The 17,131-nt window shown below is 45.8% G+C and overlaps 1 protein-coding gene across 6 annotated transcripts in view; it reads left to right on the forward strand.

The window, feature by feature from the left end:
- The first annotated feature begins 10,979 nt into the window (after window positions 1-10,979).
- Window positions 10,980-17,131, forward strand: part of IPO13 (importin 13) — a 131,905-nt gene continuing 125,753 nt past the window's right edge. Inside the window, exons 1-2 of one of the 6 annotated variants that reach the window (XM_063939372.1) lie at window positions 10,980-11,109; window positions 13,383-13,534. In XM_063939372.1, the coding sequence (XP_063795442.1) occupies window positions 11,032-11,109; window positions 13,383-13,534 (230 nt within the window). In that variant the 5' untranslated portion in view covers window positions 10,980-11,031. The other 5 variants (XM_063939367.1, XM_063939369.1, XM_063939368.1 and 2 more) reach the window with 5 other exon arrangements.

Consider the following 17,131-nt stretch of genomic DNA (forward strand, 5'->3'; position numbering starts at 1 on the left):
TGATACGTGGCCAGAGGGAGTTTGTTGTTGAAAGGATTCTTGACTCCAAGATGGTTCGGGGTCGGCTGTCATTTTTGGTGCACTGGAAGGGGTATGGCCCGGAGGAGCGGTCGTGGGTGCGCAGTTGTGATCTTCATGCCCCCAGACTGATACGCTCTTTCTTCTCGCAGTTCCCCGATAAACCCGGTGGTAGGGGTTCTTTAACCCCTCGTCAGAGGGGGGGTACTGTTAGGGTCTCCTGCCCTGTGCTGCCACGTCGTCATGGCAACCGGGAGACAAGTGCTAGCGGAGTAACCTGAGCGCAGCTGATACTCCGGTTCGGGTCTTTTGCTGTGCAGTGGTTACAGGCTTTGTGCACGGCAGGGGATCCGGTGCTGGTTTTTGTGCTCACAGTCTGTGAGGTCTGAGTGGGGCGTGGACAGCACCTGCTATATAAACCCTCTTCTCAGGTTAAGCAGATGCTGCTGAATCTTTGTTGGTTAGTCAGTTCCTGAAAGTTAGCCAGTACTGTGTAACTTTGTATTTGTTTGTTGCTTACTGCAAATAGGCCTTGGGATTTGGTACTACACTCTGCCACTCCAGACCTAGCAGTAAGACTGGAGTCAGTTGTTTAACTTGCTGGGGTTCTTTTGCTACTCTGTGAACTTAGCAAGTTTGCGGCTGTATTCTCAGACTTGCCTCCAAAAATCCTTTCTCACTGTGCAAGGTGTTCAGGTGTCAGTTTAGTGGCAGTAAGCTGAACCAGTGCACTGCAAGTGAGGATTAGGATTGTGGAGACTCTCCTTGTGTCTATTATTCCATCTCTGACCAAGGAGTTTACTGCCACACCCGTTGGTAACCCTTTAGGGTTTTGCTGTTGCCCTTAGCAACAGCATTTCGGGTTCTCTACGTATTAAAACACAACATCTCGCTTCTTTCCATCTGAGCATTCCTAATACTAGGGAGACACCCAGTTTCTTAGCCTCTGGGCTTCTCTGTTCACTTTGTGTTTATTTTGTTACCCTATCACCTTCTGTGTACGTAATGTCATATTCCCCAGTCTGTCTGTGAGTTCATTTGTTTTGCATCCCTCTCCGTTCAGACACCAGTACATTCCTGCAGGCACTGGTGTGCATAACATCCGAGTGCCGCACCTGCGCTTTTCCTACATGTTTAATGTGAGGGCACCGGCTTAAGTTGCTATTTGGTGGATGGGAGTGTCGGACCTTGGACACTACTATATGAAGTGAACAAAACGGAATGTTCACTTAGTCAAGGCACCCAGCAACATTGATTGTCTCATTTAACAGGATCCTTTTTGCCGGCTGATTTGCATGAACAGCGGTACCTGGTATCATTAGTGCGTTTGTATGGATCACACCAAGCACTTTTGAGCATTTTTGCACTTCCCAATTTTCACTAGTAGCACGTTATTGGCACTGTCACTGGTGCGGCGACGGGGCAGGTGTGCAGTCCCAGCCCGGGAGCCGGCGTCTTCCTGTTTGGTGAGCACCTATAAAGGTATGGTTTTGACTAACTATTGTAATCCTGATGACAATATTTCTATATTGAAACGGTGATTGATTGAAGAATACAGTCTCCGTCTGTTTTTATGCTGCTGTGAATCCGAGTGCCGCACCTGCGCTTTTCCTATATATATATATATATATATATATATAGCAAATACCACTGACTCATCACATAATCTCCTGAACCCCCGCCTCCACAGTGGAGAGTTCAGATAGCCCACCCAGCTGGGGCTATAAAGAATGCATGGTGCTGGTGATACCAAGTCACGGAGGAGGGAGGACACAATGCTCTCTCTGTTCCTGGACTTACTTGGAGTGGCAGAGTACCCCATTATTCTAATAGGGGAGCCACAGTAATTGCCAGCCCTAAACATTGTCAAACATTGCTGGGTGTGGCTCCCCTATTTGAATAATGGACTGCTCTAATACTGCCACTGGCAAGGAAGTGCAGCCTTATGGTTCGGGAGATTTTGTGATGAGTCAGTGGTATTTGCCCTTTATATATATTTAGTTTCAGATATAAGTACTTAACTAACCTACTTCCAGTCAGGAGAGGATAGTGTCTCAATTATCAGAGGTTAACCTGTCCTTTGAACTAAACATTGCCGAACCTCTCAGAGAGCAATAGGAGGAAAGATGACATACATATTTTGACTCTTAAATGCATTAAAGGAAAGCTTGACAGTCAGAAACTGCTTATCAGTTGTGTAAAGGCTGCCGAGAGCTCTCCCAGTGACCTTACGTGTTATGCGAAAATCTTTACGCTTTTACCTCAAAAAAGGAGCACTAAGCAGAGTGAGAAACTAAGCAAGGAGACCTAGGGCCCTTTGGAATAGAGTCAGCCTATCCCTGCAAATCTTACATATTTAACATACAGCGGGTGGAGCTTGGCCTATCGTCCCAGCATTTACAGCACTGAGCAGGGCAGGATCAGAGTTAGGATGGGGCAGAGAAGGAGGCGGATTATTCTCCTCAGCGGTAGCCTTTTGATAGCATCAATCCGGGGTAGGCCCGCCCGGAGGTGCAGCCTGACAAAGATTGGCAGTGGCGGATGGAGCATGTCCTGTTGTAAGTCTAATTAGTTTATCAGGAAGTCCTTCATATATTTACACATACAGGGTTGGACTGGCCCACAGGGGTACAGGGGAACCCCCCGGTAGGCCCCACTGCCTGGGGCCCCACAGCCTCTTCTAGGGATTAGGTTCCATACTGTGCACTTGTATTATACATAGAGATGTGCACTGGAAATTTTTCGGGTTTTGTGTCTTGGTTTTGGATTCGGTTCCGCGGCCGTGTTTTGGATTCGGACGCGTTTTGGCAAAACCTCCCTTAAAAAATGTTGTCGGATTCGGGTGTTTTTTTTCAAAAACCCCTCAAAAATAGCTTAAATCATAGAATTTGGGGGTAATTTTGATCCCATAGTATTATTAACCTCAATATCCATAATTTCCACTCATTTCCAGTCTATTCTGAACACCTCACACCTTACAATATTATTTTTAGTCCTAAAATTTGCACCGAGGTCGCTGGATGACTAAGCTAAGCGACCCAAGTGGCCGGCACAAACACCTGGCCCATCTAGGAGTGGAAACGGGGCCTGGACTGCACACCCTAGCTTATTATAATGGGATGTGCTACCTTGCTGGGACTAAGTACTGTAATACTACAACATAGGAACAAAGGGTGCAAGTGCAGTCCTAAAATTTTCACCGAGGTCGCTGGATGACTAAGCTAAGCAACCCAAGTGGCCGGCACAAACACCTGGCCCATCTAGGAGTGGCACTTCAGTGTCAGATTGGATGGCACTTAAAAAAATTGGCCCCAAACATCACATGATGCAAAGATAAATTTAAAAAAAAAAGAGGTGCAAGATGGAATTGTCCTTGGGCCCTCCCACCCACCCTTATGTTGTATAAACAGGACATGCACACTTTAACAAACCCATAATTTCAGCCACAGGGTCTGCCACACGACTGTGGCTGAAATGACTGGTTGGTTTGGGCCCCCACCAAAAAGAAGCAATCAATCTCTCCTTGCACAAACTGGCTCTACAGAGGCAAAATGTCGACCTCACCATCATCCTCCGATTCCTCACCCCTTTCACTGTGTACATCCTCCTCCTCACAGAGTATTAACTCGTCCCCACTGGAATTCACCATCACAGGTCCCTGTGTACTTTCTGGAGGCAATTGCTGGTACATGTCTCCACTGAGGAATTGATTATAATTCATTTTGATGAACATCATCTTCTCCACATTTTGTGGAAGTAACCTCGTACGCCGATCGCTGACAAGGGGACCGGCTGCACTAAACACTCTTTCGGAGTACACACTGGAGAGGGGGCAACTTAGGTAAAATAAAGCCAGTTTGTGCAAGGGCCTCCAAATTGCCTCTTTTTGCTGCCAGTATACGTACGGACTGTCTGACGTGCCTACTTGGATGCTGTCACTCATATAATCCTCCACCATTCTTTCAATGGTGACAGAATCATGTGCAGTGACAGTAGACGACATGTCAGTAATCGTTGGCAGGTCCTTCAGTCCGGACCAGATGTCAGTTTTCGCTCCTGACTGCCCTGCATCACCGCCAGTGGGTGGTTTTAGAAATTTGATCCTTTTCCTGGCAGCTCCAGTGGCGGTAGAAAATGAAGGAGGAGCTGTTGGCGGGTCACGTTCCGATTGACTTGACAAGTGTCTCACCAGCAGGTCTTTGAACATCTGCACACTTGTGTCTGCCGGAAAGAGAGATACAACGTAGGCTTTAAACCTAGGATCGAGCACGGTGGCCAAAATGTAGTGCTCTGATTTCAACAGATTGATCACCCGTGAATCCTGGTTAAGCGAATGAAGGGCTCCATCCACAAGTCCCACATGCCTAGCGGAATCGCTCCGTTTTAGCTCCTCTTTCAATCTCTCCAGCTGCTTCTGCAAAAGCCTGATGAGGGGAATGACCTGACTCAGGCTGGCAGTGTCTGAACTGATCTTCACGTGTGGCAAGTTCAAAGGGTTGCAGAACCTTGCACAACGTTGAAATCATTCTCCACTGCGCTTGAGTCAGGTGCATTCCCCCTCCTTTGCCTATATCGTAGGCAGATGTATAGGCTTGAATGGCCTTTTGCTGCTCCTCCATCCTCTGAAGAATATAGAGGGTTGAAATCCACCTCGTTACCACCTCTTACTTCAGCTGATGGCGGAGAATGTTCAGGAGTGTTTGGTGGTGCTCCAGTCTTCGGCACGCGGTGGCTGAATGCCGAAAGTGGCCCGCAATTCTTCGGGCCACCGACAGCATCTCTTGCACGCCCCTGTAGTTTTAAAAAATATTCTGTACCACCAAATTCAATGTATGTGCAAAACATGGGACGTGCTGGAATTTGCCCACATGGAATGCATGCACAATATTGGTGGTGTTGTCCGATGTCACAAATCCCCAGGAGAGTCCAATTGGGGTAAGCCAATCTGCGATGATGTTTCTCAGTTTCCGTAAGAGGTTGTCAGCTGTGTGCCTCTTATAGAAAGCGGTGATACAAAGCGTAGCCTGCCTAGGAACGAGTTGGCGTTTTCGAGATGCTGCTACTGGTGTCGCCGCTGCTGTTGTTGCTGCGGGAGGCAATACATCTACCCAGTGGGCTGTCACAGTCATATAGTCCTTAGTCTGCCCTGCTCCACTTGTCCACATGTCCGTGGTTAAGTGGACAATGGATACAACTGTATTTTTTAGGACACTGGTGACTCTTTTTCTGATGTCTGTGTACATTCTCGGTATCGCCTGCCTAGAGAACTGGAACCTAGATGGTATTTGGTTCCGGGGTCACACTACCTCAAGAAATTCTCTAAGTCTCTGTGAACTAATGGCGGATACAGGATGCACGTCTAACACCAACACAGCTGTCAAGGCCTGAGTTATCCGCTTTGCAACAGGATGACTGCTGTGATATTTCATCTTCCTTGCAAAGGACTGTTGGACAGTCAATTGCTTATTGGAAGTAGTACAAGTGGTCTTTCCGACTTCCCCTCTGGGAGGATGAACGACTCCCAGCAGCAACAACAGCAGCGCCAGCAGCAGTAGGCGTTACACTCAAGGACCCATCGGAGGAATCCCAGTCAGGAGAGGACTCGTCAGACTTATCAGTGACATGTAAGTTTAGGGGAAGGGAAAAGGGAGAAAAACTACTGCACTAGAACTAAATAATGAATCAGTTATAAGAAAGATACCCCATTTGATATTGTGCCACCATGTATCTGGTCACCAATTGTGGGGGTGCTGCCACACCATATATTGTTGCCTACATATGAGAAAGTTTTGAAGGGAAGGGAAAGAATTGGACTAAGGGTGGCGCACTAGAGCAAAATAATTACACAAATAAAATGTAACTTTTATTTCCATATAATTTAAAAAAGCCAGTAACTGTGAAATATTAAAATAAAAACATACAAGTGCAAGACATATTCGTTAGAGCATAAGTGTATTATTATACATATGGTGACAATTAGCGTTCTCAGTCTATGCTGTCAACGCCTAAAACTTTTTGTCCCTTTGGCTGCCAGCCTCATATGTGTGTAGTAGCACTTAGCGTTCTCAGTCTATGCTGTCAACGCCTGAAATTTTCAACCTTTGGCTGCCAACCTCATACATATGTAATAATACACTTATGCTCTAACGAACAATATGTTCTGAATACTGGCCACAATAGGCTTACCTCCGGAATAACCTGTCAGATATAATTATTAACATAGTGGCATTGACCACAGAAATTGGAAACGCTATTCCATTAGGTACAGTGAGATATGTCACAACATATTTACTAATTTTTGTGATTTATATAAATCCTCAATCCACTTCATTATTTAGAATTTTTTTACCATTTATAGGATACTTACCTGAGGCTCGCACTTTATATACCCAGGATTATTAGGATTTATTCCTGACAACACCAACTTAATTTATGTATAAGGTCATAGAACATAAGATAATTATATAAATTATATATGACATTGCACAACACATTGGATCAAAGGAGTGTGTTTTTTTAAATATATGCTGCACTATGTCTTGCACTTGTATGTTTTTATTTTAATATTTCACAGTTACTGGCTTTTTTAAATTATATGGTAATAAAAGTTACATTTTATTTGTGTAATTATTTTGCTCTAGTGCGCCACCCTTAGTCCAATTCTTTCCCTTCCCTTCAAAACTTTATCAGTGACATGGCCTGCAGGACTACTGGCTTTCCTGTCTAAGGAGGAAATTGACACTGAGGGAGTTGGTGGTGTGGTTTGGAGCTTGGGTACAAGAGGAAGAAAGGATTTAGTTGTCAGTGGACTGCTTCCGCTGTCACCCAAAGTTTTTGAACTTGTCAATGACTTCTGATTAATGCGCTCCAGGTGACGTATAAGGGAGGATGTTCCTAGGTGGTTAACGTCCTTACACCTACTTACAGTATTACAGCTTAACAAAGGCAACACACGGCTTGACACCAGTTGTCCGCATTTCTGTTGAAATAATTCCACACTGAAGAGGTGATTTTTTTTGGTATTTTGACCAGGCATGTCAATGGCCTTATTCATCCCACGGACAACAGGTGTCTCCCCGGGGCCTGACTTAAACAAACCACCTCTCCATCAGAATCCTCCTGGTCAATTTCCCCCTCAGCGCCAGCAACACCCATATCCTCATCCTGGTGTACTTCAACAGTGACATCTTCAATTTGAATATCAGGAACTGGACTGTGGGTGCTCCTTCCAGCACTTGCAGGGGGCGTGCAAATGGTGGAAGGAGCCACCTCTTCCCGTCCAGTGTTGGGAAGGTCAGGCATCGCAACCGACACAATTGGACTCTCCTTGGGGATTTGTGTTTTTGCCAGCTTAAAGCTTTTCATTTTTCTAGCGGGAAGATGAGTGCTTCCATCCTCATGTAAAGCTGACCCACTAGTCATGAGGAACATAGGAGAGGGCCTTAGCCGTTCCTTGCCACTCCGTGTCATAAATGGCATATTGGCAAGTTAACGCTTCTCCTCAGACGCTTTTAATTTAGATTTTTGGGTCATTTGACTGAACTTTTGTTTTTTGGATTTTACATGCTCTCTACTATGACATTGGGCATCTGCCTTGGCAGACGACGTTGATGGCATTTCATCGTCTCGGCCATGACTAGTGGCAGCAGCTTCAGCACTAGGTGGAAGTGGATCTTGATCTTTCCCTATTTTACCCTCCACATTTTTGTTCTCCATTTTTTAATGTGTGGAATTATATGCCAGTAATATATCTGGAATTAGACGGCAGTAATATCTGGAATTAGATTCCACCAGATAGATACCAGATACCACTGTGACTGGAATGATGATGACCTATGCACAGTGACAGGACACTACCACAGTACCCTACAGCAGCAAGATGCAGCACAAGACACTGGACTTTTAGTCACCACAATGCAGCACTGACACTGAGCACAGATATTAAGCACTGTTCAGGATACTAGAAGTGACACGGAGCTGCAAGATACAGCAATGGACTACTGTACTGTACTACTATTTACTGGTGGTCACCACAATGCAGCACTGTACTACTATATACTAATCACAACAATGCAGCAGATATTGAGCACTGATCAGGAGAATAGAACCGAGTCTGACACAGAGCTGCAAGATACAGCAATGGACTACTGTACTGTACTACTATATACTGGTGGTCACCACAATGCAGCACTGTACTACTATATACTGGTCACAACAATGCAGCAGATATTGAGCACTGATCAGGAGAATAGAACTGAGTCTGACACGGAGCTGCAAGATACAGCAATGGACTACTGTACTGTACTACTATATACTGGTGGTCACCACAATGCAGCACTGTACTACTATATACTGGTCACAACAATGCAGCAGATATTGAGCACTGATCAGGAGAATAGAACTGAGTGTGACACAGAGCTGCAAGATACAGCAATGGACTACTGTACTGTATTACTATATACTGGTGGTCACCATAATGCAGCACTGTACTACTATATACTGGTGGTCACCACAATACAGCACAGATATTGAGCACTGATCAGAATAGAAGTGACACAGCAGCAAGATACAGCAATGGCCTACTGTACTGTACTACTATATACTGGTGGTCACCACAATGCAGCACTGTACTACTATATGTACAACAATGTGTTTTGGTCACAACAATGCAGCACAGATTGAGCACTGATCAGGATACTAGAACTGAGTCTGACACAGAGCTGCAAGATACAGCAATGGCCTACTGTACTGTACTACTATATACTGGTGGTCACCACAATGCAGCACTGTACTACTATATACTGGTCACAACAATGCAGCAGATATTGAGCACTGATCAGGAGAATAGAACTGAGTCTGACACGGAGCTGCAAGAACCGAGGCTGCCTCGGACCCGTGTAAACCACGTGAAGTTCGGGGGGTTCGGATCTCGACGAACCGAACCCGCTCATCTCTAATTATATATTATACATATATTAACCTGATATTGTACAGGACTATAGTGTATTTTCTACAGTGCATTGCCATTATTAATCTTGTACACTATCATGCATGCACTAGCAGTATTTACTATACTATTTACTCTCTAATGATCAGCCAAACCTTTGTGGCAGCTGGCCATGCCCCCTCTGAAGACTAGCCACCCCCCCAAACATAGGCCTCTATAACGGCATTCCCTGGTGGACCCTTGTTTTGGATACCACTAACTACATAAGATTAACTTCAATCGCATAAATGGACCAATCAGATTCTTGCCACATGCGTGCTATTACCAAACTGAAATGAATGCACATTACTATTTACTACCGAACTGACTAGTTCAGCAATCTCTGTCGTATGAGCAAGGAGCACTGTGCTGAAGGTGCCAAATTATCCTGCATTATGTTTCCCCGTCCCCAGAGTCTACAGAGAGGAGGGGGTCACGCGGAACCTGCACACAGGCCCTCTTCTCTCTTAAACCACCCCTGACCACATTGGGGCTCACTGGGCACAGGGATGACCTGGCATTTCTATGTCACACATGCACAATGCAGTAGGAGTCCAGGCTTAGGCCTCTACTTACAGATTCTGTGAAAACCCCAATCAACATTAAATATATAAAGAAATATTTTACCATACTCAGAATAAGAAAAAATGCTTTATTTGCATAATAAAGCATTTTCTTTGTTCCCGCATACACTATCGTCATCCTGAGATGGTGACAGCACAGGGGTGCAGCCGGGGTGCCGCTGGTGTCCATGGTAAAACTGCTGTAATTGTATCAGTAGCGCAGATGTTGATGGCAGTTACACTTAGTGCCGGCCACGAGCCAATTGTGGTTCACCGACCAACAGACAATCAAAAAAAGTGGTGGCCTTTTGAATTTGGCGCCGGACGCGAGCCAAACGTCAATAAGCAGAGGAGTGAGAGCCTGAAATGAAGTGACGTCTCAATCACAACATTCTTGGTATGTCCTGCAGGTCTTCACTTTTGCTTCAATAGGTTTGAGGTTTGCCCTGCTGGTGGGTGCTGCTTTACTGCAGACTTTCCATACTATCCCTTTAAAATGGAACACTCATGAGTGACACGTGGTAGAATCTATCTCAGTGGTTCTCAAACTCGGTCCTCAGTACCCCACACGGTTCACGTTTTCCAACATCACCAACTGTCACATTTTAAAAATCTACAGGTGACCTGCAAAACATGAGCCGTGTGGGCTCCTGAGGACCAAGTTTGGCACAAATGTGTGCCAAACGGGGCGAGACACCGGGACTGAAACATGGCGAGTGAAGTGACCCTGTGAGGGTACAAAGGAGCCTAAATACAAGAAAATAACCTACAGTACAACTCATACTTGCCTACCTGACCTTCTCCATGAGGGAGAAAATGCTCTGTTCCTGGACTTTCCTGGTAATGTATGATTGCCATCACCTATGGTGAGCTAGTTAATTGATAAGAAAGGTGTTTCACCACAGGTGATGGCAATCATACATTTCCAGGAAAAGTCCAGGAACAGAGCATTTTCTCCCTCATGGAGAGGGTCAGGTAGGCAAGTATGGTACAACTTGCATACCTCCCAACATGACCCTCTCCAGGAGGGACAGAATGCTCTGTTCCTGGACTTCCCTCTAAATTTATGATTGCCATCACCTGTGCTGAAACACTTTTCTTATCCATTCACCTGTTCAACACAGGTGTCGGCAATCATAAATGAAAAGCAAAGTCCAGGAGCAGAGCATTGTGTCCCTCCTGGAGAGGGTCATTTTGACAGGTACTACAAAAACCCCAGAGTGGAGGAATAAATAAAAATGCTGTAAGGGCATAAAACAACTTCCGCCCTCACCTTATGTCACATCCGTGTTCTTTCAGCGAAGGGGATATAGATTCTACCGTATCGCCTATAACCCCTTCCCCGAAATAACCGTACTACTCCAAATACTTGTTGACGTGGACCCAGTGCATTATGGGAAAGGTCCTCTCCACGAAGGGTAACTAGACGCTACCTCTTCGGTCATCGGGCGGGTCCTTGCACAGATGCCCTTTAAAGTGACAGTTTTTAATAACGTCTCCAAAAATAACTTAGCTGGGCGTTTCCATACAAAGAACACCGAGGTAATTAGGCAGCGGGGTAGATCTCCTGTGCCCGGCGCGGATTATTTCCCTGCCGCCAGTGTGTAAGTATCACAGCAGGCATGTGTGTGGGCAGGCTGTCGCCGCGCCAGGCCCCCGGTTCTCCTCCTGTGCTGGTGTGTGTCTCTCTGGCTGAGGTGAGGGGAGAGCGCGGTAGTCACACGTAGTGTATGGCAAAGGACGGCCCCGGGGCCCGCCGCTTGCACACAGCTAGGGTGCACAGGCTGGGGGTACACTCAAGAGGGAGAGACAACAAAACTGAGTGTACACTAAGTGAGTGTCACATATAGCTGAGTGTACACTGAGTGTCACATATAGCTGAGTGTACACTAAGGGAGTGTCACATATAGCTGAGTGTACACTAAGGGAGAGTCACATGTAGCTGAGTGTACACTAAGGGAGAGTCACATAGCTGAGTCTACACTAAGGGAGAGTCACAGCTGAGTGTACACTAAGGGAGAGTCGCATAGCTGAGTGTACACTAAGGGAGAGGAACATAACTGAGTGTTCACTAAGGGAGCGTCCCATATAGATGTGTACACTAAGGGAGAGTCACAGAGCTGAGTGTACACTAAGGGAGAGACACAGAGCTGAGTGTACACTAAGGGAGAGTCACATAGCTGAGTGTACATTAAGGGAGTGTCACATATAGCTGAGTGTACATTAAGGGAGTGTCACATGTAGCTGAGTGTACACTAAAGGAGAGTCACATGTAGCTGAGTGTACACTAAGGGAGAGTCACATAGCTGAGTGTACACTAAGGGAGAGTCACATAGCTGAGTGTACACTAAGGGAGAGTCACATAGCTGAGTGTACACTAAGGGAGAGTCACATAATAGAGTGTTCACTAAGGGAGCGTCCCATATAGATGTGTACATTAAGGGAGAGTCACAGAGCTGAGTGTACACTAAGGGAGCGTCACATAGCTGAGTGTACATTAAGGGAGTGTCACAATATAGCTGAGTGTACACTAAGGGAGAGTCACATATAGGTGAGTACACTAAAGGAGAGTCACATAGCTGAGTGTACACCGAGGAGGGAGAGACACATAGCTGAGTGTACACTGAGGAAGGAGAGTGAGCGTACACTAAGGAGGGAGGGACAACGTAACTGAGCGTACAATAAGGAGGGAGTGACAACAGAACTGAGTGTTCATTGAGGAGGGAGAGTCACATAGCTGAGTGTACACTGATGAGGGAGAGACACATAGCTGAGTGTACACTGAGGAAGGAAAGTGAGCGTGCACCAAGGAGGGAGAGACATCATAACTTGAGTGTACAGTAAGGAGGGAGAGTCACACAGCTGACTGTACACTGAAGAGGGAGTGACGACAGAACTGAGTGTATGTTGAGGAGGGAGAGTCACATAGCTGAGTGTACACTAAGGAGGGAGAGACACATTGTATGGCTTAATGAACACTCAGGCGAGAGACTCAGCAGACTACACACTCTGGAGAGACAGCAGAGCTGACTGGACACTCAGGACGGAGAGACTCACTGTAGAACTGAGTGTACACTTATGACTGCAAGAGGTTCACAGGAGAGCGAGGCTCAGCAAAGCAGAGTGCACTCTCAGGACAGTAAGAGACTGCATAGCTGAGTGCACACTTATGAGATACTTATTGGAAACTTAGTACACCCTGAGGAGAGACTCACTGATGACCTGAGTGCACACTCATTAGGAAAAGATTGACTGCAGTGCTGGGTACACCCTGAGGAGAGACATACTGCGGATAAAGCTAATGCTGATTTGAGAGGACACTCAAGAGGGTAAGGCTGACGGCTTTCTGTACACTGAGGAGTGACATCTGAGTTCACACTCAGGAGGTTGAGAATGACAGCAGAGCTGAGTGTACATTGTAGAGTGACACTGCAGAGCTGAGTGTACACTCAGGAGGGCAAGACTGATAGCAGAGGTGAGTGTAATCTCGTGATGTGTAGACTGCATTCCTGCAGAGCTGACTGCACACTGAGGAGGTAGAGACTGCAGAGCTGAGTGTACACTCAGGAGGGCAAGACTGATAGCAGAGCTGCGTGTAATCTTGTGATGTGTAGACTGCATTATTGCAGAGCTGAGTGCACACTAAGGAGGGAGAGACTTTGCATAGCTGAGTGCGCACTCACTGAAAAGCCTGGCGTGAATGCAGATGTGAGGAAGAGGACACAGTAACAGCATTGTCATTCAGTTTGTAGAGAGGTGGGGGGGACACTGTAATCAGCTGGGAGGTGACTGTAAGTGCCCCCTCCCCTTCACAGCTGCACAGAAATGAGAAGGCTCTGAGATGTGCTGATTCACCATCACTCCCATCCGGATACACAGGACCCCTCCATCACCTCCACACCTTCCAGAGATGGAACGAAGACCGGAGCAGCAAAGTCTGGACTTCACCATGGACAATGTGGAGAAAGTAAGTGACGCTCTATTGTGTTGGCTGTCATAACAGGTATCAGAGTCTGTCTGCAGTTCATATTGTGCCAGCAGTGTATGTAGCCACTGACAAGATGACAGAGAGGGAAAAACTGCTTTATCCCAGGGAATTTGCTTTGACAGTAACAAAATCAAACTGATGCTACGAAGAGCATGCAATCCAAATCAATAACTCATCTTTCTGTTATGCTGCATGCCTCCCTTCACAGCACCACATTCCCCTAAGGTCACGCAGCAACGATGTAGCACCCTTACATCTGGATTGCACACAAGGTACAGGCATATCCGTGTTTAACCTGTCTGCTAGAAGATTTTGCATTGGCTTGTACATCTCGTTGCAGCAGAAGTAGCCTGCGGATAGATGTTGTGTACAGCTGTGCCTGGCTCTGCCACTGTCAGAGAGGAGTGGGGGGGGATGGGTTTCATGTCATATTTGATGTGCTGTGTGCATTCTGCTTTGTTGTGAGCTGTGAAGCAGCACTGAGCCTGGAGATGGAAAACAGAATTCTGCACGTTCTCCTTATAGCAACGTACAGTATGTCACAGCGGGGATCTTATTTGTGTAAGCAGCCTCTGTTATTGGACCTATATTTCATGATCGGAGCAGCTGCAGCGCAATATTTCAAGTGGTATGTCAATAAGCATTCCTGTACATTTAGGAGTCGTATCTGTCCGCAGAGAATGATGTCATTTTATTATCTTTTTTTTATATTTCTTCAATAAGCCTGGAAATATCGCCAGTATATTTACCCATAGCCTGAACAACTGTCATTTTAATATAGAGCATTTATATTCCACTAATACCATTACTTAGCCATAAATGTTAATATTGTATCAGTCTATTATAAAATTGGTCCCTGATTAAAGAAAAGTAAACAAACAAGGTCATCACGTTTGCAGTACCGCACATGCATGTCACACCTAGAGTGCATGGCGCGCATTCCAGCTCCCACTGCGTGTGCTGTGGGCGGGATGGGGCGGAGCATCTGAGGTGACCCGAATCCATTTACGTATGTTCATACGGCACTACAGACCTGAATCAGCTGCATAAACCCACTTAGTTATTTAAGATGCTCGATCGGATTCAGATCTGGGGAATTTGGAGGCCAAGTCAACGCCTTGAACTCTGTCATGTTCCTCAAACTATTCCGGAACAATTTTTGCAGTGTGGCAGGTTTAATGATTTTGCTGAAAGAATCCACTGCCATGAAGAGGTGTACTTGGTCCGCAACAATTTTTAGGTAGGTGGTACCCTTTGGGTAAAAGATATATCTTTCAGAGATGTTGTCACAGTCTTTTGAAATGAAAATCTCCTATTGTGTATTGGCCTTTAAGGCCAGTACTGACGGGAGAGATGTGTGCTGAGCGATCTTAACACAGTCCGGTCAGCACACATCTCTCCCCACGCTCAGCACAGCGCGAGGTGGGGGGATGACGGGGGGCCGCTCACTTCACACACCGCTGAAGTGAGCAACCCGCTAGATTGAGCCTGCATGCAGGCTCAATCTAGCACCGGCGATAGCGATGTGCAGGGCTGCGCATCACTATCGCTAGGGGACATACACACGGCAGATCCTTGCTTAAAATCTGAGCAATCTAGCCAGATTGCTTAGATTTTAAACACGGATCTCTCCGTGTGTACCCCCCTTAACATCCAAGAGAAAGCCAGGACCCAAGGTTTCTCGGCAGAACATTTGCTCAAAGCATCACACTGCCTCCGCCGGCTTGCCTTCTTCCCATAGTGCATCCTGGTGCCATCTCTTCCCCAGGTAAACGACGCACACATACCCGACCGTGCACATGGTGTAACGAAAAAAGTTATTCATCTGATCAGACCACCTTTTCTCATTGCTCGATTGTCCAGTTCCGATTCTCCTGTGCCCATTGTAGGCTCTTTCAGCAGTGGACAGGGGTCAGCATGGACACTCTGGGGGTCATTCCGAGTTGTTCACTCGTTGCCGATTTTCGCTATACTGCGATTAGTCGCTTACTGCGCATGCGCAAGGTTCGCAGAGCGCATGCGCTTAGTTATTTTACACAAAAGTTAGGTATTTTACTCACGGCCTAACGAGGAATTTTCATCGTTCTGGTGATCGTAGTGTGATTGACAGGAAGTGGGTGTTTCTGGGCGGAAACTGGCCGTTTTCTGGGAGTGTGCGAAAAAACACTGGCGTTTCTGGGAAAAACGCGGGAGTGGCTGGAGAAACGGGGGAGTGGCTGGCCGAACGCTGGGCGTGTGTGTGACGTCAAACCAGGAACGAATCTGACTGAACTGATCGCAGTGTAGGAGTAAGTCTCGAGCTACTCAGAAACTGCTAAGAAATTTCTATTCGCAATTCTGCTAATCTTACGTTCGCAATTCTGCTAAGCTAAGATACACTCCCAGAGGGCGGCGGCTTAGTGTGTGCAATGCTGCTAAAAGCAGCTAGCGAGCGAACAACTCGGAATGAGGGCCTCTGGCCCTCATTCCGAGTCGTTCGCTCGGTAATTTTCATCGCATCGCAGTGAAATTCCGCTTAGTACGCATGCGCAATAATCGCACTGCGACTGCGCCAAGTAATTTTACAATGAAGATAGTATTTTTACTCACGGCTTTTTCCTCGCTCCGGCGATCGTAGTGTGATTGACAGGAAATGGGTGTTACTGGGCGGAAACACGGCGTTTTCGGGGCGTGTGGATAAAAACGCTACCGTTTCCGGAAAAAACGCAGGAGTGGCCGGAGAAACGGGGGAGTGTCTGGGCGAACGCTGGGTGTGTTTATGACGTCAAACCAGGAACGACAAGCACTGAACTGATCGCAGATGCCGAGTAAGTCTGAACCTACTCTGAAACTGCTAAGTAGTTTGTAATCGCAATATTGCGAATACATCGGTCGCAATTTTAAGAAGCTAAGATACACTCCCAGTAGGCGTAGGCTTAGCCTGAGCAACTCTGCTAAATTCGCCTTGCGAGCGATCAACTCGGAATGAGGGCCTCTGTCCGGTCTGCTGCTACACAGCCCCATATGCAGCACCTGCGATGTACTGTGTGTTCTGAACCCTTTTCAATTTTGAAGAAAGAAAAAAGAAATAAAAAAAAATATATATATATTATTTTTTTTTAAACCTGGTGTTTTTTTTTTCTTTTCTGTGTTTTAATGGAAAAAAAATAATTGAATCATCTATAAGAAATCTTGATAAACCATGTTTTAATGCTTTCTAACATTATTAATATTAGGCTTTGATTTGACTTATTTTACATCTTTCAATAAACCAATTTTTACAGCTTATTGTTCCTATAACGTCTGAATATATGTAGATAGACTAAACATATAAATACATACAAAGTTCACTCAGATGAAATTGAAAATAACAACAAGTTAATGTTAAGCATTAGTCCTACTTATTATAATGAAATAAAAAATTGAAAATGCAAAAAACACTTCATAGAAACACACGCAGAGTTAAGCATTAGCACTGGGCATGCCTCTGGCGTTAAACATTTTGAATAAAAAACACTTTTTTTTGGTAGTATAATAGGCTTTATTTTAAGAAGTAGCGGCGCTGTTCCAGTAGTCACAGCATAATAAAAATTTTTT

This window comes from Pseudophryne corroboree, chromosome 9 (genome assembly GCF_028390025.1).
Source record: "Pseudophryne corroboree isolate aPseCor3 chromosome 9, aPseCor3.hap2, whole genome shotgun sequence".
Taxonomy (NCBI): domain Eukaryota; kingdom Metazoa; phylum Chordata; class Amphibia; order Anura; family Myobatrachidae; genus Pseudophryne; species Pseudophryne corroboree.